This window comes from Seriola aureovittata, chromosome 22 (genome assembly GCF_021018895.1).
Source record: "Seriola aureovittata isolate HTS-2021-v1 ecotype China chromosome 22, ASM2101889v1, whole genome shotgun sequence".
Taxonomy (NCBI): Eukaryota; Metazoa; Chordata; class Actinopteri; order Carangiformes; family Carangidae; genus Seriola; species Seriola aureovittata.
In genome coordinates this window covers 13782339-13806903 of record NC_079385.1, presented here as the reverse complement: position 1 = coordinate 13806903, position 24565 = coordinate 13782339, and the positions used below count along the sequence as shown (strand labels likewise).

The following is a 24565-nucleotide window of genomic DNA, read 5'->3' as shown; positions in this document are numbered from 1 at the left end:
ACTGCTGGAGGAGCTTGGGGTTCATCTATCTGGGGTTTCTCAACTGGCTTTTCAATTTCAACCTCAACTGTTTGCTCCTCTTTTACATCTGTAGCTGCAGAATCTGGCTTTGAATCAAGGTGAACTGAAACTTTCTGTGTAACTGCTTCAGGGATCACGACAGGCTTTGGCTCAACTGAATTTGTTGTCACTTCTGGAAGATTTTCTGGAGTAGGCTCCACTTTCTCATTATCTGTCAGGGGAGCTGCAGCCTCACTTTGACTAATCTTGGGATTTGGCTCTGTTCCTACCTCAGCAGGGACTGTTGTCTTGTCTAAACCTGTATTAGCCAATAGATTTTGCGTCTCACTTTCCAAAGGGACGGAAAGGTCCTCTCTCGCGCTCACAGGGCTACTCTGTTGTTGCTCAACTGCTGGGATTTCACTGACAGGTGCACTCTGTGCTTGTTGTTCAACATTAGATGGCTCTATTTTAGAGTGACGATTTTCCTCTATGGCTTTCTCACTGCAACTCAGTTGTTGTTCAACTGCTGGGATTTCATTCACAGTTGCACTTTGTGTTTGTTGGTCAGAATCAGACGACTCTTTCTTAGGGTCAGGATGGTCCCCTGCTGTTTTCTCGCAGCTACTCTGTTGCTCAACTACTGGGATTTCACCAGTAGTTTCACTCTGTGTTTGTTCAGTAGAATGAGATGGCTCTGTCTCAGGGTGAGGATTGTCCTCTGCTAGTTTCTCACTGCTACTCTGTTGTTGCTCAACTGCTGTGATTTCACTGACAGTTGCACTTTGTGTTTGTTGATCAGTATTAGATGGTTCTGTCTCAGGGTGAGGATGGTCCTCTGCTGTTTTCTCGCAGCTACTCTGTTGCTCAACTAGTGGGATTTCACCAGTAGTTTCACTCTGTGTTTGTTCAGTAGAATGAGATGGCTCTGTCTCAGGGTGAGGATGGTCCTCAGTTGTTTTCTCAAAGCTACTCTGTTGTTGTTCAACTGCTGGGATTTCACTAGTAGTTTCACTTTGTGTTTTTTGATCAGAATCAGATGGCTCTGTCTCAGGGTGAGGATGGTCCTCTACTGTTTTGTCAGAGCTACTCTGTTGCTCAACTGCTGGGGTCTCACTGACAGCTGCACTTTGTGTTTGTTGATCAGAATTAGATGGTTCTGTCGCAGGGTGAGGATGGTCCTCTGCTGTTTTCTCACAGCTACTCTGTTGCTCAACTACTGGAATTTCACTGGTAGTTTCACTCTGTGTTTGTTCAATAGAATGAGATGGCTCTGTCTCAGGATGAGGATTGTCCTCTGCTGTTTTCTCAGAGTTACTCTGTTGTTGCTCAACTGCTGGGATCTCACTAGTAGTTTCACTCTGTGTTAGTTCATTAGAATTAGATGGCTCTGTCTCAGGATGAGGATGGTCCTCTGCTGTTTTCTCAGGTACAGCTTCTGAAATCAGAGCTTCTTGTTCAGGCTGAATTACAGGCTCAGACACTGGTTCAGCTGCTAGAGGTTCTTTTTGTTCATTTGATTGTGGTGTTTCCTGAGGAGTGCTATTAGGAGGAGGGGCACTAACAGAAAGAGAAGCATCATTATCAGGTGAAACTGATGCATCAGGTGTGAGGATGGTTGTGGGCTCTACCTTGGTCTCAGGAGCAGGTGGGGTTGGGTCTGCTGCTTCTACTACAGGTTTGCTATCTACAGCAGCAGGGGCAGGGGTGGCAGAGGGAGCAGGAGCAGGAGCAGGAGCAGGTGGCTGCTTCTTTGGGGAAGCCATGGATGGAGGTGGCATGTCTCCCAGCTGGCCTGACATGGCTCTTTGGGTCTGACAGTTGAGGCAAAGCCATTCTTTCTGTAAGACAAAGACATGAAGAAATTGTTAGTAATTAGTATGAATTCTTAGAATCGGTCCCTGCAATATGATTTCTACCACTAAATTAGAAAATACAAACCACCAATATGTGTGAAATGTCTTGTGCAATCCCCTCAAATAATTATATGTACTCTCTGAATTCTGACACAGTTATGTGAAACAAAATGTTTCTACGCAGTTAAAACGTCACTGTGACAAGGCACCGGTGCAACTTCTTCTATTTCAAGGGAAGCTTTTACATTTATGGGACTTAAGAGATAGGTCCATGCATAATGCACAGGGACAGGAGTTCACCAAGGCATGTCAGAAAGGGCTGCATGTAGCAACTCAACAGGGGGGCTGTGTTTGAATGTTTGAATGTGTATTTGTCTTTTTATATGCCAACCCTTAAACATTACAGTTGAATATATGCATATCCTAAACCTTTTTTAAGACCATATATAGTGAATTAATTCAATCACTTACAGACATTTTCACACTTTCCACACAACAATTGTGTGAGTCAGTGAGGCACTTCTGTTTTTCCCAAGGGAGCACCCTGAACATATAATTTAGTTCCGATTACACCTCTAATCAAATACTGGGGGCCAGCACAGGCCAATTTAAATAATGTTTTCAGTGCTGTTTATTCCTCAAGTACAATCATTTCAGCTTAATCTCCTCCTTAAAATCACCTGTGATGCAGTCCCTGCCCACATATTCACAGTGCTACTGCTTGCAACAGAGGAAGAATCTGTCATCTCAGAGCTCTGTTAAATTTGTCCTGTCATGGCTATCTTATCTGTGTTGTATATTCCCAGGTACTCACTTAAACACAGGGCTCTAGAGGAACATACCTACGCTGAAGGCCCTGCAGGGGGCTGTAAATTAAAGAGCTGCAGCCATTATTGGACTTTAACATCCAGGAAATAAAAGTGATGATAAACAATCAGCATCTTGGGATTTGAGAGAAATAAAAAAAAAATGTAGCTGTGCAGACGCACACACAGAGCAGACGTGTATTATGGGAATCACACACATACACAAACGCTCCACTTGCACACACGTATACAGTGACTCTCAGAGGAGGTACTAGTCAGCATGTTTTCAACCAGCCTCCACTCTGACGTAAACACCTCATTCGACATCTTGCCAAGTGTTCTGTTCTTCTTTGCCCCCCCCGTACCCAAAACCCTTATGAAAGCCTCTGCCTGGCTCAACAGCAGGGTTTATGCTAAAATTTGGGCTTCAGAGAAGATCACCTGCATGTTAAGCCGTGCAGCAGATGAACCGCCTCTATCCAAGTGTCAACTCTCAACTCACAGTGAGAGAGAAAGAAACGGGGAGACAGGAGGAGGATGGAAGAAGAGGCAGCAGCAAAGTCAGGGTAAATAAGGCATGAGCCTGTTACAGTTCATGCCTAAACAGCAGGAAGCGAATGACACACCTGCATACAAATCTCAGTGCCATGTACCAAACTATAAAGAGGCAGCAAAAATGTTATTTTAGAGTGTATTTTAGAGATACTTTAGAGTGCATGTGAAACTGTGACTCACATGATGTAAGAAGTGGTAACGAAAGAGAAGATTTTAAGGACAGAAGGAAAAAAAGAAAAAAAAAGATGCCAGTGCTCCATCCATCTCTAAGGTTTGCTGACATTAGGGAGTTGCATTCCCAACTCGACAGAAATCCAGTTAATCCTCAGACGTGATGATGGACACAGTACAGATGTGAGTGCATTTGTGTGTGTGTATGTGCGCATACCAGCACGCGCTATCCATATGACCCTTGCCAATCGTCCCTGCTGGGGAGGACTTGAAATGGGAGTTTCTCCAGCTTGACGGCTCTATCAGTTAAACCAGAGAGAGCGGGAACTGAGAGCCAGAGAGATGGCCGCCGATAGGAAATACTGAAAACCCACTCAGTCAGACAGTCGGTCAGCCTCAGCCACTTCAGAGCCACTCATCACCAACATTATCAACACATCACAACGGGCACACTTTAAACTTTTACTGCCGCCTCAGAAACACATGGTCAACGTGTTTCTTACAGCTTCTGTGCAGAACTAACCCCCCCTTTTTAAGTAATTTGAAATAACCTCCAGATATGTTAATTTAAATCACTACTGCTAAGTGGCCATCTCGAAAATATTTCCTGCTGACATGCCTTGCAGCAATCACCTTGAAAGGCCATCAAGTCATTAAGTGTGTTCCTGGCTTCATTTAAAGCTACACAAGCAAACTTAAGCAGCTCAGATGTCAACACACAGAAACCAATACATTTCAAATGCCTATGTTTACCTTTCAAGGTAGCCTGGATCCCTCTGGAAAAGCTAAAGATGTCCTGCAGCTTTGACTGTCACTGCTGTTAAAAGGTTTTTCAAATAGGGTTGAAATGTTGTCCTTAGGCATAGCGGTGCTTGAGCTAAATGCTAATGTTAGCATGTTAACATGCTCACAATAACAAAGCTAACATGCAGACATTTAGCGGTTAATGTTTACCGTTTTCATCATGTTAGTTTAGGGTGTTAGCATGCCAACATTTGCTGATTAGCACACAACACAAAGTACAGCTGAGGCTGATGGGGATGTCTTTAGTTTTGGAAATATTCAGTTATAAATTAAAGCACTGTACACATTTTTTAACTTGATGATGGTGCTAGATAAAAGGTTAGGGGATCACTGAAGTTATATTATATTATTTAATTTAGTTATTATTATTTTTCATGAATGTCAGTACCAAATTTTGTGGCAATCTGACTGATAGCTGTAGAGATGTTTTTCTCAAAACCACAAAAATCAACCTCATGGTGGTGCAACAGGAAAAGTTAGGGGATCACTGAAGTCAGTAGGATTCATCATCTGGGCACCATCAGTGGACACCTGTACCAAATTTCATGACAATCCATGGGGACAAATAAAGTAGGCCCTATCCATCCATAACAAACAAGGAAGGAGGAAAAACAGGCTCTCCTGGTGAACAGGTAGGGAATATGTGTCCACAATAAAGGGAAATGAATTCCCCCCAAAATCCATCCATTAGTTGTTAACATATTCCCCTAAAATAACAATATTTCAGCCTTATGGTAGCGCTACTAGGACTCATTATGCGTCATCATCTGGGGACCATGAATTTCTGTATTAAATTTCATGACAATCCATCAAACTGTCGTTTCCATCTGGACAAAAAGGGATGAAAACGACCTTTCAACAGACCACTACTGGCAGCCATAATGCCACAGTGCTAGCATGGCATGAACACATTATGGCAGTAACGAGTAGCTCCAGCTTTAGTTTGAATTTTTTAATGAGGATTGTCTCCTTTAGTCATCAGAGGAGATTTCTCACCAGTTCCACCACACCCATCACAAATCCACAGGGTCTAAATTAGCGGGGCTGGTACACTTGTTTCGTAACATCGCCTTGCAATTAACACTAACGAGACAGGTGTATTTATATAGTATTTATATATAACAGCAGCTTTCTGCGACTTTCAAATAAATGTGAAATGCCTGCGTGTGTCACTTTCTGTCTCCTGCAACAAGTTCTGTAAACAGCAGCATGGATGATTCATAAAAGCAGAGAAGTCATTCACCACCTTCCAAGGACGTTTTCTAACCTCACATGCCTGGATACCAAAGAGCTGACACACACCAACACCCACAGTGAAGAGTTTGTGACAGTGTTGATGACAGACACATACTCCGATGAAAGGAATGAAATACCTTGGTAGAGGATGACAACTCATTCTCTTTTCCGACATGATACTCTCAAACAAATACAAGCTCATACATGAATGAATAAGGTCAAATTCAATGTGAGCGCTCCAAACTTTCAATCTTCCTCAAACTTTCTCCAAGGACACAGAGAAGACAAACTGAAAACCGCAGACAGCAACCAGATATTGAGACGAGATGGGCTGTACCCATGTTCGGTTATTGTTTCCAACTGGGAGTTGGAGTGTTGTGAAGGTCGGTAAAGCTCTTTGATTAAGACAAGGGATCCTACGAGGGTTTTACCCAGCTAAATTTAGACAGAGCCTGGCACAGTGAGTGGGAGAGGTAGAGGATCTAGAGGATGATGAGACGGATGGAGAAAGACAGATGAGAGCATGGAGAATGAGAGAGGAAGAGGAAATATAAAGAGGGGAAAAAAAGAGTGATAATGGTATGTGAGACAGGGGTAGAAAAAGGATCAGTATTAAACAAAAGAAAGGAGGAGAAAAGGAGCATGGTGTAGTGAGGGAAAGGGTGAAGCAGTGGAAGTGAGGGAGCTTAATCGTCATTGAAAGTGACTCAACACTAGCTACTGCCAACAGGCTTGACATTATCATCCGGTAAATCTGCAAATCAGTTGCTGGGAAGTCAGAACAAGCTACCGTTCACTGAATGTCACAGTGCAGGTTGAAAATGTAGTGAACACTTACAGTGGTCACTTATGCATATAGTGGCACAAAGTCCTACCCCGCTTTCAGGTTAGCTTCTGTTCCATTAGCTAGCTTGCTCAGTGTTATTTCTCAATTAGGGTTTCTTAAATTGTTTTGTTTTGAAAGCTTAAAGGAATACTCACTTCATTTTTGGTCAATACGCTCATTTGCTTTCTCGGTAAGAGTTGGTGAGAAGATCAATACCGCTAGTTGTTATTAAGAGCCAGCTGCTGGCTAGCTTACCTTAGCACAAAGACTGGAAACAAGTGGAAATAGCTAGCATGTGTCTGTCCAAAGGTGACGAAATCCACCTACGCCTGGAAATTCATGGTGATTACAAAACTCCACACACACCCAATGAAGGATCTGGTATATAAACTATTTTTTTTAAACTTTGTTTATATAAATTGACTAAAAGAATAAAATACAACATGTTGATTAGTAGGCTTTATAGGTGCTGGTTTATCCCTGTTTCCAGTTAACCATCTCTATCTTTAGCCACATATTTAATGGACAAATAAGACAGTGGCATCAATCTTTTCATCTTACTCTTGGCAAGAAAGAAAATAAGCATATTTTGCATGTTGGAAAATTCATTTCAACTCAATACTGGTGGTTTCAATCTATATGCTAATAAATGTGAGTATATATTACTGTTCTGGAAAATAAACATGAACACAGTGTTATTTTAACCAGGATAAAAAAGCAGATTATTTTGTTAGCATGCAACAACTATAGCTCCCATGGAGCTTTGACAGTGCTATTGTGGTAAAGACTCTTGGGATGTGTTGTTGATGAATGCTAACAAAGACAAACAGCATTTATCACAGATTCCATTATCATGATATGGACATGTTTATCCTGAATAAATTTGCAGCCACATCACATATGAAAACATTCTTTCAAAGTAGGGCAAACTGCTTTTCAGACTGACCATGTCGCTAACATGAGATGGATATTGTGGCTTAGCAACACTGATGTGCAGATGCATCAAAGACCACGTAAGTCAAGGGAAAATACAATATAATCCTTATTATGTGAATAATAAGGCTGTTGAAAGGCCAGTGTCCTTTCTGCACTGCTTAATTCTCCTTTCAGTGCTAAAGCTCTTGCTAAAATTAAAAACTGTAAGTCACTGCCCTTTTCTCATTGATGAGTGTTGCTGAGTGGCCAACTTAATTATAGTCCACTAGACTGAAAGCAGAACATCACAGCATCAGCTCCTTTGCAAGCCAAAAAAGATCTTTGTCCTAATAAATGTCCCACTGTTACGGATGTTCCCATCTCGGGGGTTCAATGTGCTGTATGCACCTTTTCCGACTGATCCCTGCACATGTGTTGATGTAATTCTCGTTTAAATCATGAAACTAAATGTTATGTGAGTGGTGATGGCCTTAAGGTTGGAGAACTGGGCTTGAAACCAACAGACTGTTGGCTTTTATCCCAATATAAGCAGCAGAATGTGGGTTGTGAAGTTGAATAAATCGAATGCTCCCATCAAAAAGCCTCTGAAAAAAGTACTTTTAACCCTCAGCTGCTTGGAAACCAGCACTAGGGGACTATGGTTGTACTAGGCAGATCCCAGATGGGTATGTGTGTAACAGAGTGTGAGCGAAGCAGAGTGCTGCAGGAAACCAAGCCTTCAGAGGAAACATTCCCAGGATAAATGGAGGTTGAACAAATGTTAATTATCCAGTTCTGTGTACAAATCTTTTCCCTGGCTCAAACCTGACAGATAACAAACAAGAGACTGAACATTTCTGTTCTCTCTTGACAAGATTGTCAGGTTATGTCACTCTATTGTGGATTGATATTCCCCTGCCAGGTGAGTGAATAAGTGCCAGAGGAGAGAACAAGTGGGGTGTTCATGTGTACAAGTCTATGTTTTCAAAGTGGATGTGACACAAAGGAAGAGGTGTGAGACAGGGCCTATATATATTCTCAGCCCAGGGATTAAGGAGAGAGAGACATTAGTTCCAGGCCATTTTCTGTCTGCATCTGTGTTTGTTTATCCACAACCCACTTCATAATCTGTCTGCACGTGTCTTCTTCCCATCTGAAATACAAGTAATTCAGTTTTCTTGAAGACGCTCACAGATTTTAACCAAGTTTTCTTTCCTCCATCAGTCTATGAAGTATCTTTGGTTAAAAGGTCCCATATTGTATTAAGTGAGACTTCCATGTGTTTTTTGATTATAAAGAAGGTCTACGTTCTATATTAATACTGTGAAAATATGAATGCGCTCAACCCACAGACTTCTGAAACTTTGTGATGTCACAACAAAGCAGTCACCACTATCAGCCATGCCCCAAGCCCAGCCCACCCTGTAGCCACCATCCAGCCCTGCAGGGTTTGGTTTTTGGTTATTACCTGGAATCTGCTATATTCCACTCAGAGCCTCTCTTCTGATTGGCTCACCAACCTGTTGTTACTACAGCTTGGGGGAAAGCTTGAGACAGATGTAAAACTACATTGAGATGGTTTTTAGTAGTTAAAACCACAAATTTACCTTTAATGGATATAAACACTTCAAATAAAACACTAAAAAAGTGTAACATATGGGACCTTTATAAAAAACTCTTTGCTCAGGCTTCTAGACCCTGAGTCATCTTACATATCATATGTAGCACAATGGGCACTTTTATTCCAAGAGCCATACAGCAAAATAAATGTGTTCATATTTAGTCAGGGTGGCCACACTGGGAAGGAAACCTCCAGTACCTGGGATCCTACCTGCTTCATTAATCAATGTTTTCTTGGGGTGCCTCGGTGGCTCACCTTAGAGAGTGTACCATTAGGACTAGGTCCTTACCGCAGTGGCCTGGGCTCAGATCTGGCCCATGGCCCTTTGCTGCATGTCATCTGCTCTCTGCCCCCAACCTTCCTGTCTCTCTCTCACTGCTACTCTAATAAAGTCATAAAATGACAATGATGAAACCACAGAAAACTAACACCAAAATCTGCAGCTTTACGCAGCCATTTAGCCTCATGTAACTTGTCAATTCACATCAGCTGTAGGTGTGTGTAGCCTCATTGTCTGCTGATAAATCTGTTTTCCATTTTTACCACTAATGAGCTTATCAGTGCAGGTGGACAGGGGAAAGATGCCAGAAAAGGGGAGAGAGGAGAGGAAAAAAAGAAACAGGGCGGAGGGAAGGGGGGAAGGAGGGGTGTCCCACCCACGTCTCCATTCAGTGTAAAGGTTAGGCTTAATGAGCTGTGGGCTTCAGTTAAAAAACATTTGGAAGCTTGCTGTTGTTTAAAGGAGATATGGCGTAAAAGGCAGAGACACACAGGGGGAGAAAAGGGGCTGTGTTTCCATTTAACTGTTGAGTAAATTACATGCTGGAATGTTGCATAACAAAGAATGTTAATTACTGTGGCTGTGTATTCAACAGCTGTGTTTAAATTAACCTGTGAAATAAAAATCTATATTTTATATACACCCTACAACCATGTACACTACCACAAAGTGGTACATGTTTTCAATATGTAAATTTCACTGGTTCATGTATGTTTTGTGTTGGATATTTATTGCATACTTACATGAAATATAATGTAGGATGTACAATGATTTATGCATGCATTACATATATGACAAATACAAAAAATAGCGTATATGCAAAAAGGTTACTATAACAAATTATAACGTATGCATGAATACATACAAGTTTTCAGTCAAGAACTTAAATATAAAAAATAGTTTCGATTGGTCATCACACAACATCCACATAACACAATTGTCCAAAACCATTACTGTCATCACTAGCAGAATTGGCCAATCATATAGCTATTATCAATAAATAATATGCCACTTTTGAATGGCATGATTATATTTGGATACAACTGTGAAGTGTTACATGTACCACTTACTGTCTGTAATAAATGAGTGCTAAACTGGTTTAAATTCATGAAAATATTCATAATTTAAATATCACTTGCAACACAGTTTAGACTTTTACAATGAGATATTTTCTTCTGATTGGTCGACTAGACGCAACACAGACAATTTCTACTCTAACAAGCACAACTGATCACAGAGAGACAGTTCAGCCTCACAGAGTTTAATCAATTCAACACAGCAGCATGCCACACTGAACCACTGCCATGATGAGTTCAAGTGATTTCAAGTGTTGACTCCTTCCTATATTCTCACTAAATCTTGTATGACGTGACAATTCTTGCTTCATCAGATGTTCCTGCCCTGACAGTAAATTCTGCCTATAGGTGCTGTTAATGTGACTCACAGGCATGACTCATGAGCACAAAAACAAACCACAATAGTCAGGTTGTCATGGTCTGCGCTGCTTAGGGCAGCATAGGTTGGCACCCATATTCTTTGTGACACCACCGCCCACTCATCTTGACTCCCCTGTTGGACTCGCAGTCATCTTTCTTGTCTCTCCTCTCCTCTGTTTTGGGCTTCAACTCCTCCAGTCCACATTCACATTATCTATCTCTGTCTCTGTTACTCATTCCACAGCTCTTACATCTTTTTCTCACATCGATATGAGATATATACTGGTTGTTTTTCTGCTTGGATCATGTACATGTGTTTCTGCTGATTTCATGTGTCACTATTTAATTGTGAGACTAGGAGCTTGTATAAGTTTCTCACAAGCTTTCAATCCAACCACCGCCCTCCAGCTAGACTCCCTTTACCATTTTTCTGTATTCTCCAATAAAGATGAAAGGCACTACTTTAAACGTGGGGGGAAAAAAACTAATCCACTTGCCTCTCAGGTTTTCTAATGCACGAAAATGATTTTTGGAGGTGAAGCCATTTCCTAATCCAGGCTCTGCTGCTGGCCTCACCTATTGAATATCAATTATTAGGGAGGAAGTCAGAGTCAGGCAATCCATCCATCCAACAAAGCCAATACTTTTTCAATCCAAATAAGAGTCTCTTCAGTCACTGTAGTGAAGCGTTTGTTGTGGGAGAGAGAGAGCAGCAACAGTCAGGATGTAAATACAACACCCTGTGCTAACTAGATTTTGCCAAGTGTCTGTGTGTCTCTGCCTGCCTGTCCTTGTCTCTCTGTCTCACCAGGACTCAGTGCTGGCACCCACAATGTCTTGCCCCCCCTTCTTTCTTGGCACCAAAGGCTCAGTGGCTAAAATGTGGCCCTTGCTAAGCATGCAAGCCCCAGTAAATTAGAAAGGGGATAACTGGAAATCATTCTGTAGTGGAGCTGGAGTGGGAGCTGAATAAAAAGGAAAAGAAAAGTCAGTTTGCACTGCCTGACGACAATTCATTTCAATCATAGCAACTTGTAAAACAATAGCAAATCACTTATCATAGCTTGAAAAGGGTCGTGCACATAGTAAATATGATGGACAAATGCTCAGGGAAAACATGCATATAATATCTACAGTATATTTCTTATTCATGTACTAGTGTTTACACTGCCAAATTAGCTAAAATGCCCCTCCAGCAAACAGACATATTCTTTTCCAAAGACTGCGACACACACACACACACACACACACACACACACACACACACACACACACACACACACACACACACACCTGAATATCTAAAAATACTGTCCATTTCAAGCCTTCCAAGGTGGCCATGTGGGGGACTCTGTGGGTTGCCTGGTACAGCAGAAAGACCCTTTTAAAGAAGTGAATATGAAAGAGGGAACACAAAAGAGTTATAAAAGAGAGTGGACGGAGAGAGAGAGAGAGCTGCCCTGCAGTCATTTGTGTTCTCCCCTTTGTGGCTCTCTTTTGTGGCTGTGACTATTTTTGTACGCTTCAGACCCCTGGGCAAGTGATGGGAGAGCTGTGAGGCAACTGGACTGTATGGAGCAGATATAGACTAACCGGAGTTATACACAAATAGGGTTCAAACTACAGTCAACAACAGATTCCTATAACAACTGGGTTATATACACAAGGTGTGATATGAAGAAGAAAAAATAAATTACACCAGGCTGAGGTTGAGATTGGGCCTTTACTGTATGTGTGTGTATAACAGCTGAATAATACTGAAGGCTGTTAGCATGCTCTACATGTATATGTGTGTATGACCACTGAGCCTTTATCTGCCAGTGCAGACTCAGGAGGGTTCAGAGTGTGGGAGGAGGCATGGGCACGACCACAGAATAACAATGAGGAAGGAGGACACAGGAAACACCACGCAGTGAGTGTGTATAAGCATATCAGGCCGTAGAGGCATAGAGGGATAGACAAACACACATATGCAGTAACACTTGCAAGCACATTGAAATAGCTTAAATTGACTTATTGGCTTCACCTAACCTCAACCATAACTGGTACATGCCTCAAACAAGTATGATGCTAACATTACTAAACATTATGAAACATATTCTGAAATATATCTTTGTGGAGACCAGCTTTTCATCCCTGGATGGGAGGCAAAAGCCCACAGTGCAACTGCTTGACACACATATACACAGGTCAAAGAAGTATTTAGCCTAGCAAGAGAAACTGCTAGCCTAGCACTATCATTTACACATGTACAAAAACAATTTTCTCTTTTTTCATGTTAAAAATGAAAGAAAATATTGTGCAGCATTTTTTTTAGCAGTCACTGCAGCACATGTGGCATCTCAAACTTAAAGGGAGTATTTGGAAGTTTTCTCTGCTGGAAGCGGGTGGTGGTGATCGTCACTTGACAAGAGGTTATAATACGTCCTCTGAGCAGTGCTACATCTTCAGGCCTGATTGGAGGCTGCAGTGAGGCACTATCAGAAAGTGACAAGACGGCCCGGGGCTAGCTGGTTAGCGTGCTAATTTCAGTCGAAGAAAATACGTGACAGAGACAAGAGTTGGTGTTGCCTCCTACCTCTGGAGACAGCTCTTGGCAAGTAAAGGAATAGTCTGAAAAGTCTGATGCTGAACTCACAATGTGTCTTCTAGACTGGTAAGTACACAGCTGTTAACGCTAATGCTATGTAGCTATAGCCAGACTAACAAATAGCTCCTTTAAAGATACGGCACTGTATCTGCTTTTATATTATTAATCAGTACAGAAAATACCTAATCAAAGCATGACCGTTCCTTAAGTTTAACTGCATGTTTATTACTGTAACCGTGACAACAAAGGTCCGGTTCGCCTGCTGCCATAGGGGCGGTATTTCAGGAGACACCTCCTATGGGTTGTACAGTATCAGGGAGCAGGGACAGATGACCCGTGTGGTTGTTCAGGTTAGAAGACTTGTTGCTTCAGGTGCTTTTTTTGTTCTCACTTTGCACTGAGCCTGTTGAGCATTTTCCCCTGTTTCCAGTCTTTGAGGCAAAACAAATCCTGGAGATGAAAGTGATGTCAGTTTTCTAACAGCAGTTGAGGATGACCTATTTTCCAAAATATTGGACGATTACTTTACAGTTGGTAAAATACTAAGATCACCAGTCACTGTCTCTACAGTGTAAATTCATCTAAACAAAATAATGAAGTCATCTGGAACAAAACATTTCAGTTTCTACGAATCTCCCTCTCCCACAGCCTTACAGTGTTAAATAATTAAAGCCTGGGAGAACATTTGATATATTTTAGCAAAGCACAATCTTCTGGTGCGTAAAATACCTTGTAAGTTGTATAGTTGATGTAGTGGTAAATAACAAGGTGAGTATACCGCAAACCTCCAATCAAACATTACTATAAATAAACAGTTTGCCAGTATGAACAAAAACACACCGATATGAAGTGAAATGGTTTTATGTGGTGACCTGGACTCATTTATTAAATGATAGAGGTTGTGGCTCAAATTTTTTAAGGTTTGGTAAGAAAGATAAGATCTGGTTGGTTATCCTTGGTCTAGGTGATACAGGATGTAGCTCACAGCTCTGTAGATTCTTTGATTTGTGCTTGTTAGCAAAGTGGTGCCTCTCCCATTTTACGTAAGACTTCTCAGACGAGCACACTCATTACTCATAAGGGCAACATGACATGGAGCCTGAGCTATGGTAACATCGCTGAGCAGTACAAGACCCAGACACACATTTACAGATTTCCCTACATCAAAGGTAGTGACAGTGAGAAAAGCAGAGGGATAGCACTACTAAGGGAGAGTCTGACGAGGAGAAAATACAGTTTAAAAGAAGGATAAGCGCCAAAAAACCCACAGGCATTAAGTGAGATTCCTCTATGTCTTATAAAGTTAGGAAAAGATTAAAGGATACAGAGAAAGAAGACATAAAACACAGCGAAATAATATAGATATTCGGAGAAAAGGTGACGAAAAAAAGCAACAGAGGGGAAAAGACAGACAAAGATGGAGGGCTGTGATGGAGAGGAGGGAAGAAAGAAACCATTAAGGTGAGTGCTCCTCCTTCTGGGGTGCCTATTTTCTCAACTCATATTGATGGGGATTAAGCGCAGACACCTGAGTCTGGGATCAAGCCTCGATAGAAATGACAGGCTTCCTGTTGCCCTTTAAATCCTTTTAGGAAACAGAGATTACGCCTACACACGCACACGTGTTGACACACAGTATGCATGCACACTCATCCTACAGTATTTCATTAGAACGACGTACAGAAATGTAGTTAAATAGCCTAAATTCTCACATGTACGAAGGCATATTTTCGTCATGAAAAGTCATTCAAACAAGCAACACACCTATGGTATGCAAACTCGCAACAGCCTGCCCAGTCTACACCATACTCATTAACTCAACAATCTTGCAAATAAAACATACTGTTCAGCACACACACACATACGCACACTCACATACACACACTCTGACCCACTCACATGCGTCAGCAAACGGACCCTTGCTGACAGCCAACATTATGACAGCGCATGACACAGAAGCGAGGCACAGTAAGTAGGGGGTAGATGACTCAACCAAGGTGTTGTATGAGTGAGTGTGTGTGTGTGTGTGTGTGTGTGTGTTTGTGTGTGTGTTTGTGTGTGTGTGAGTGTCTTCTACGGAATATTCCACAAGGCACTACTTCTACCCAAATCCTACTACGTTCACTGAATTATTAAACTTCATTTAGTCCCGCATGAGTCACAAATGATTCATTATTCTTGTTCCAGTGTCTCGCTCCATCATTCTTAAAAACAAAACTGAGCTGGAGATTGTGGCTTTCAGAGGACATGCTGTTAAAAAGGACTCATCTATATCCAATTAGAGCATCAGAGGCTCGGATGCCCATCTCTCAAGCATAATTACATTATTTCCCCATGCTTGCCCTCAATTAAGTGATTGTGCAGTTCAACTCCTCATTATCCCAGCAAGCATGTGCAATTAAGAGCTCCAGAAAAGAACAAAAATTCCCAAACTTAAAAGAACTCGGGACTTTAATAGTCCTGTCAACACTGTAAACAAATGGCGGCCATCTTGTTTTGGAATACTAACCGTAGGCAGGGGACAATTTAATTAATAGAATTGAACATTCATTATTGTACTGCATAACAGCAGATAAATACTCTCCAATCTGCAGTGTCACACCAACATGAGATTAAGTTAAATATTTTTGTGATAACTCAACTACACACGCCTTCGTTTAGGGCATGGAAGATCAAACTACAAAACTGAAAAATTCGAACTCTTCCCGTCCAGGATACATTTTGGCATTTCACAAAGTTGTTGAAGAAATATTTTGCCATTTTAGGAAATAAAACTATTCATTTTCAGGCAGAGTGTTAGATGACTATTGATACTCTTTATATGGAGTCTGGCTCAGTCCAAAGATAACAAAATGACTCTACCAGCACCTCTAAAGTTCACAGGTTAATCCGTACAAAAATCTCTAAATCAGTTTGCTGTTTTTAGGGTGGTTATGTTCCAGACTTCAGGAAGTTACTGAGCCAAGCTGAGAAATAGCAGTTTCCTCCTGTTTCCAGTCTTTTTAAGCTAATCTAAGTGAACGGGCTGCTAAATGTAGCTTTATGTTTAATGGACAGATATGAGAGTGGTATCAATTCTCTAATCTAACTCTTATAAGCCTAAATGTCAAACTATTCCTTCAAAAGTTCAGAGACAGCTATATCAGAGACGTATTCTCACATTGACTCATACAAACAGAAAGGTAAAGGAAAGTATACATTTCTTAGAAATCAATATTCTTTTGTAAGATATATATATTTCTTCAAAATAAATGTTGGCTTCCCATGAGAATTTAGCACTTCCTGCACACAGTGGTGGTGGATTTCACTCACAGCTTAGATCCGCTCACCGTTACAGAGGGCTCTTCAGAGAGCCAGAAATACACAGCAGATTACTAAAGATACATTTAAACCACAAGCTAACAAAGCAGCTAACACGTGAAGCCAAGATAGAGGTGCTGGTAGAAAAACACGTGATAGTGGCGTGAGTCACATGACCATGTCAGGAGGATATAATCAAACAACCTACTGTAACTGGTCGATAGCTTGTGTTCATTTAAAATTAGCTTGGAAGTTTCAATGAATGTGTAAAACTCATGAGTGAATGAGTGATGCAGTATATAGATAATGACTAGGATACTTCATGTGGAATAATAAGTGGGTGTAATATAGTATATATGTAGTAATGTGTTGAGCCTTCATGCTGAGAAACCACTCAACCGAAAGCACTTTTTGGCCTCCGTTCCAATAATATACTGATCCTACACCATAGAGCACCATCTGCTCGGTGGAACTCAACACACAGTCTTGTGATGGTGACAACACACAGCAGTAACACCACAAAACCAGTCCCCACACCTCAGGAGATAAGCAGGCCAAAAGTGTTTGGTTTCCATGTCGTCGTTAGGCAAGCTAAGACAATGAAGGGGCACACACTCAAATACACAAATGCACACAAGCACACATTTGCCTGTGCATTTACATATTTTCATACAAGCATGCGTCTGATTTAAGAATAAAAGAAATACTGTCTATCGGATGAAAGTTGTGCATTCTGTATAAAAAGAAAAGCACACACGCAAGCACACGCATATACTGCACACACAAATGTACACGGTATTGAGTTTCAGAGTCAAGTGTCAATTGTTTGAAGTGCTCTTTGATGATGAGTCGTCCATTTAAACAACCTAATTTATCTTCACATTTCTGGCTGCCCTCTCCACTAAAGAAAGCTTGATAGTAATGAGACCGGCATTTTAAAATGCAGCATAATTGACCACATCCATTCATTCAGTGGTCAAACATGTGCAAATGTCATTACAGTGTCCATATGGGGAGAACTAATGTACTTAGTACAACTAATAACATGCAATCCTCATTTCAGAGTACTTTGCTAGATGCTTGTGGGAAAAACGCACAGCTGAAAACTCTGCCGCTCCTGATGGTATCTCTACTGTGACCTATTTCAATGAAACATCTAGAGGATGTTTGCGTTCTATTTATATATGACAGAATGCATAAATTACTGGTAGGTGCAGTGTGTTGAAAGCACAGCAAGCTGTGGGGCTTAGGAAAACTGCAACAATAACAAGGTTTCTTACCTCTCCTAAATGGGGAGTAGGATTGAATCCACACAGATTGCACACTGTCTTCTTGCACTCGGTGCAGAGGCTGAAGTTGGGCGTGTCCGATGGTCCGATGTTCAGCTCCACATTACAAAGAGGGCAGCTTTCCTTGGTCGTTGAGGCTGGGGCAGGTGCAGGGGCAGGTTTGGCCGGTGGGGCCTTGTCTTCCTGCTCCACAGAAATGGTTCTGGGGGGTTTCTTGGATTTGGCAGGTGGGGTGTCAGGAGCAGAGTCCGAATCAGGGGGAGATCCAGGTGCAGAGAAGGGGGAGTCAGGAGGGGAACCTGCTCCGGAGTCAGCAGGGGAGTCTGGCGGCGACCCAGGGGGAGAATCTGCTGCCTTTTCGTCCTCTCCAGTGACAAGATTTGTTGCTGAGCTCAAGAGTGACGATCCGAAGCTGAACATCTGAGAAGCAGCAGCGGGAGGTTTTGCGGATTCTGTCAACCCTCCAAAACCTCCAAATAACTTCCCGGTCACCGACTCCTCCTGTTTTGGCGGAGCCTGTGCTTGAGGCTTCGATGTTTCCATTAAACCACCAAAACCGCCAAACAGTTTCCCTGTAACAGACTCGGCAGCTTGTGAAGCAGCCGCAGGAGGTTTAGCCGCATCTGTCAGGCCTCCCAAACTGATACCTCCTAAACCCCCAAAGAAGCTGGACTCCTGTTTGGCCTTAGCAGGAGACTGCTGGGGAGTGGACTTCTGCTGAATGGGACGACCTGTCTTGGGGTCAATTTTGGGGGATCCTACTGAGGAGCCTGGTGAAACTGGTCCAGGAGAGGTAGGACCCGGGGATTTCTGTCTAGGCGTGGTTGGTGGCGTTAACCCTGGGTCGGTGGTACTCTGCTGCTTTATCAGCAGCTTGCCAGGCTTGCCAGGTGCTTGTCGCTGGGGCGAGGGTGGGGCCGAGCCTTGTTTGGGCTTCGTCATGCCAGGGGGATCCATACCTCCCATCGCTCGCTGCATCTGGCAGTTCAGACACAGCCACTCTTTACCCTGTGCAGGAAACAAAAGATGGGTTAGATTTGCCTTGAACAGATTTCCACACTGTTGTGAGCACAGACACCAATGGCATGTGTTATTACAGAATATACACAGGCAGGCATAACCAATTAAACCCCTAAAATAACCATTTTCTTTTTGTTTAGTGTAACATACAGACAAATTCAGAGACATGTCCATTAATTAGTATTTCAAATGATGCTGAATCCTGTTTTCTCCAGTCAAATTGCTTCTTCATAGCATGACAGAATTCAAATCCGGCAACAGCCACATTAATACTAATCAGTCACTGGATATTTAATTTCAGACAATACGAATATTTTTTGTAAATTTTACAAATAAAATGTTTGTTTTAATTAAATTAGAAGAAAAATATGCTGTTTCTACACAAACTGTTTCAGTTCAGCAGCAACAAAGCCTGTAAACCCGGTGACAGTTAGCACAAAGGCAACTACTATTCATGTATCAATGTCTTTTATTCATCCCCTTTATCAGAGGTACTGTATATGTTTAGACCATGATAAACAGTTGTATTTCATTGTCTTTGTCATGACCACACACAGTATGTCTCACATCTGTTTCTACCATGGTCTTTGCTTAGTGTTAGGATAAGGCCTTGGTTTCCAGTGTTTAAAAGAGTCAATGTTGACAGTTTGATCGCTATCTACGTCAGAACAATGTGTGTATTTTTGTGTGTGATGGTACTTATTGCATATAATGTAAACAGAGATGAGGTCAATTCAACCAACCTAAAACATACACTACAGTACAGTATACCATTACCGCAAACAGCATTAAACTGGTAGAGGCCTTATTCAGGATTCAAAATCAAAGGAAACCCACTTCCTGCATTGATTAATCTGCTGAAGAATTGACCCCAACTACATAGTAACAAATCCCATGGAGACGCTCAAGCAGAATGAACCAGTCATTTTGGTATGCTGTAATCATGGCCCACCAGCGTTTACAGTCCATGTGTGACTGAGTGTCCTCACTGGCTGGCACAGTATCTTCCTGTGGCCATGACATGAGTCACCTTGATCAACATTCCCTGGGTCCATATGGTCCCTCTGTTCCTCAAATTGTGTGCCACTCTTATGAGATGCATTTCCTCTGCCAGGCTCAGAGAATAGCAATATGCTGCTACAGTTGGATTCAACAATACTGTAAAAATGTGTACCCTAACAAATGATTTGGTCTAATTCTGCATGCTTATTGCTTTATCCAACTACTGGAACATACTATCCTACATTTCCCTTGTTTCAAATTCAATTTCACCATTTGACAATTTCCTCAACAGAGTGGATGATGTTGATTCAACTAAAAACTACATATGAAGTCTGAATAATAGAGTAAATGAGCTTTTAGGATGTTTTTGCAGTGTAATATGGACAGAGAACATCATGGACATCATTTTATATTTCACACACAACTTAATCATGTGTGACCTTTCACACCCTCTGCCCTCAATGACATGGACTGTCTTGTGTATGATTATTAGATACATGCCAGTCTGGAATTTTGTAAATTTGTAATTTGGGAAACTGACATCGATGTAACACATAACATGATATTTCTGAAGTCACAGTTAGAATAAACTTACAAAAACAAAATGAAAGAAAAAAGGAAGTAATCGCTCTCTTACCGCTGAGTCTGGGGGGCTGAACCCACAAAGGCTGCAGACCTGGTTTTTACACTCAGTGCAGTTATTGTAATTAGGAGGGTCCTTAGATCCGGTGTTCAGCTGGGTGGTCTTACACAGTGGACAGAGTCCACCTCCAGTCTTTCCAGGCCCCTGCTGACCAGGAGGGCCTCCGCTCTTAGCTGGCTCCCCAGGATGAGCCCTGGGGCCAGGTGGTCCTTGCTGCTTGGGTCCAGGCTTCCCAAGTCCTTGTTGTGGGGGGCCACCTTTTTGTGGGGGAGGACCTCCTTGTTTGACACCTGGACCTGGTGGACCTTGACCTGGTTTGGGGGCCTGCCCAGGGGGTCCTTGGCCTAGTGGTCCCTGACCTTGCCTGGGGGCCTGCCCAGGGGGTCCTTGACCAGGAGGACCCTGGCCTGATTTGGGGGCCTGCCCAGGGGGTCCTTGGCCAGGAGGACCCTGGCCTGATTTGGGACCCTGCCCTGGTGGACCCTGACCTTGCCTGGGTCCCTGCCCAGGGGGTCCTTGCCCTGGCCTTGGCCCCTGCCCAGGGGGGCCCTGACCCTGTCTTTGGGGTCCTCCCTGTTGTGGTCCCCTTGGCCCTGGCCCTTGCTGAGGGCCCTTCCCTGGTGACTTTCCTCCCTGCTTGGACTCAGGTGCTGCAGGTGCATCTCCCTCCTCCTCATCCCCAAACAGTCCAAACTTGGGCATGTTGACATTGTCGCCCATTGAGGATATGGAGGAGGAGACAGAGGAAGTCATAGATGACACGGCACTGAGGGGGTTGGCCCCGCTGAGGAAGCTGGAGCCAAACATGCCGGATGACTTGGTCTCAGGGTCTTTTGGCTCCTGCCGGAATCTGGATTCAAAAAGGCTGAGGGATGAGGGACTGCGGCCCGGTATGGGCTTACCAGATGGACCCTGGTTGAAGGCGTCTACAGTTCGGCTCTTACTTAGACCTGTTGGGCCCCTGGAGGCCCCTATCTGCTGGGTTCGCTGGGCATCAGATTCTGAAGGTCTGGAAACAAGAAAAAGAACACAGAGATAGTTTTTGTCAGCTGTCGTAATTGCTATTGTGAGAAAACCTTTTAAGCCAAGACCACACCAACTCACAAATGAATCAGAGTCAAAATAAAAACAACAGACCTGACTGTGAACTAGACTTTAAAATCAATATAGCTCTGAAATATCCTTCAGCTCCTTATCTGTTAAGTTGCAATGGTAATTTGTTTGGTGACATTCAGCTGAAATGAAAACCACAAACACCGATTTAAAGACTCAGATCAAACACAGTCAGTCATGCTTGCCAGAAACAATACTACTCATAGGCTGACATTTACAAAGTCAACCACAGCAACATCAAATTTGTTCAGTACCTTTACGTAATGTGTCTTTTATGACTACCCATAAAGGATGTTACAGGAAACACAGACTGCAAACTAGTGGTAAAAGAAAATGATTTCTCTTTCTTTTTAAGTCTATTTATGTTGCAACATTCTGAAAAATGGCAATCATCCACTTTGTTTTTATTTGTCTACCTACAGTGTTATTAATGCTTTCAACCCATTTGCCATTTTTCATCTCAAACAGTATTGCTCATGATATTAGCTAACTCCACTGCCTCCACTGTAGCATCACTGTGCTAATAATAAAAGTTAAGATCATGGCGCTAGCTCTCAGGCCCTTTCAACACATCAGTGAACACAAAATGTGTAGCTAGCAGCCCCGAGGTAAAGCTGACAGGAGAGTGAATACCACTGAATGACACAGAGTGTAGATCATTGAGATAGAGAGGGAAATGTGCGGCTCCATGGGGGTAAGCTGACACGTCTTTGTTAGCTCAGACAGAGGCAACATACACAACCCACACACACTGCCAGGCACAAGAATGAGAGTCAACAGGACCCTTAGAGAAATGCATCAATGGACTGATTGGATATTGTTTTGTTATTGTACGATGATGCGTGTATGCAACATATAGAGCACTACTGATTCTTGCTGTTGGTTGAAAGTCCCTGATGCTTCTGCAATTATGCCTGAGACAAATTACCTTCCCAGGCAGTAAAGTTGAATGCTGTAATGAATACTGATTCATTTTTACAATGAGCAACTAGGAACACATGACTTTACAGAGGAAGAACCCAGCAAACATTAAAAGCGGTGGTGTTGCGAAGATCCTCTGCAGAGTGGATTTCAGCACCACGGACAGCGACCAGACTCATTCACACTGACGCCTCAACAGCAGAATATGAAATTCGACTTTTAAATAAAACAATCAGAAAGCAGCAGGAGGGATGTCTACGAGTGATGACATTAACGCTGCTGTTCTATTTATAGTCCTATTAATATTGATGCACCCCCCACCCCATCTCTAGCTCTGATATAAATAACAATTCTTCCCCCAGTTGGAGCCAATTAGCAGCACCGCACATCATCCCATTCAATTTGATATCGAGGAATCTTTCACGATTATATTAATAAAATTCAAAATCTGAAATATAATATTGTAATAATGGAGCTGGCAGCAGATTGTTTTCACTAGCAGCTTTCTACCACCCCCTCCACAATAAAGCATTACCCCCCCCCCCAAGCCGATTAACAACCAATTTAGCGAAATTCTGGAGGAGGTATTTCTAACCGATGATATTAGAAAGAGGATGCACGGCTGATAAGGGTGGTGGATTTGTTTTACTGGGTGTTAAGGCGTCGTTCTGATGAGGGGGAAAAAAACACTGGGCACGACTGATTTTCTTACCCAGCAGGCATTTCGAAAATTTCGCACAAATATTGGAGGTGTGTCCCTCACTCTGTGAGTAACCGCGGACACTGACACAAACAACGGACCGATTCAGACTCATTTTTTTTTTACACATATCATCTTTGAGAACCGTCGTTTGTAGTTAGGTGGTTAAGACAAGGATTTAAAATCCGTGGAAAAATAACGGATACACAACGTTCAAAGCGGCAGCCTATCAATAAAACGTGCCCAGCTAATATTAGAGTCAGCATGCATTTGATAGGGAAGACAGCAGTCTTTCTCAGTCATGCCAGATGTTGGTGATAATCCACTACAGAGGGCTCTAAGAACGGAATCATTTCTTGGTGCGGTTGGGAGGATTTCAAATGGGCGTGAACAGGCTCTCTGCCTCCTTCTTTCCAGATGATGTTGCACACAACCACAACACATCCACTCGTTCTGCTTTTACGTTTCATCATCTGGTTACTGTGGATTTTTTTTTTCTAAATGCATTTAAAAAAGCTGGTAAAAAGCCCTGCCTTCGTGCAGCTGCTGCGCCTCCGGGCTGCCTGCCTTGCGCCCTTGACATCGCCGCGGCGAGCTGCCTCCTCTGCTCCTCGCTGAGTTCACTCAGGTTGACCGGAGTCCCATCGGAGACCCGGACAAAGCCGCCCTTCCCGTCAGGTGCCAGCCCCTCCGGTAGCCCAGACGGCGGCCCATCGCCTCCTTCCAGGCTGGCTTCGTTCCCCATGATCGACCCCTCCCGTCCCCTGTATACGGATCAATGCGCGATCCGAGCTTCTTCGCGTTTTTATCTCCAAAGTGCGCGGCGAAGAGGGTGTTCCTCGGTGTGTCGAAGCATCTCAGATGATTTTTATTCACTGGTCACTTCCTTTCCCTGTCCTCTCTTTCCATTTCCCTCGTTTCTCCTTGTTTTTCTGTGTCGCGCATTTCTGCAGCTGCACACCAGTCACCACAGTTTTCCGTGAGGGGGTCTCCAGTTTACTCCTGCTCACTGCCACTGAAGGTGGTTTCCGGTATATTTTACAAAATAAAATCCCAATTAACTGGCATTAGTGTAGGTATTCACTTGTGTACATCCCACACCACATAATGCAGAGCCAGAAAATAAAAGGCCAATTAAAAATCTTAATCTTAATCTTCTTATACAGTAAACCTCACAAAGAACAGGTCAAACAGACTTTAGTCCTATAATAAACAAAGTAAGTCTGTTAGTTAGGCCTCACTTAAGAAATCTGGCACAATTTGTGGTTTTGCTCCACCACCCTAGGAGTTAATTAATTTTCACCCTCACCCACCACCCCCCTATTAAGGCTTTTATATTGAAGTCTAAATAATATCACTTCCGCTTTTCTTCATGTAACCTTGGTTATCTTAACGATTCTCCAGCAGCCTCTGCTCTCCTGCTCACCGCGCATGTTCCGCCTCTGACAGGTGATCAGAAGACATCAGCGGAGGAAAATGTG

At 42.7% G+C, this 24565-nt stretch overlaps 1 protein-coding gene across 6 annotated transcripts in view; it reads right to left on the bottom strand.

The window, feature by feature from the left end:
- The window catches only part of pcloa (piccolo presynaptic cytomatrix protein a), a 59337-nt gene extending 35235 nt beyond the window's left edge, over positions 1-24102 (bottom strand). For all 6 annotated transcript variants that reach the window (XM_056367417.1, XM_056367421.1, XM_056367422.1 and 3 more), the window contains exons 1-4: positions 23618-24102; positions 20345-21359; positions 17677-18693; positions 1632-1841 (exon numbers count right to left, since the gene is read on the bottom strand). In XM_056367417.1, the coding sequence (XP_056223392.1) occupies positions 1632-1841; positions 17677-18693; positions 20345-21359; positions 23618-23829 (2454 nt within the window). In that variant the 5' untranslated portion in view covers positions 23830-24102. The remainder of the gene's footprint in view (positions 1-1631; positions 1842-17676; positions 18694-20344; positions 21360-23617) is intronic.
- Positions 24103-24565: the final 463 nt, after the last annotated feature.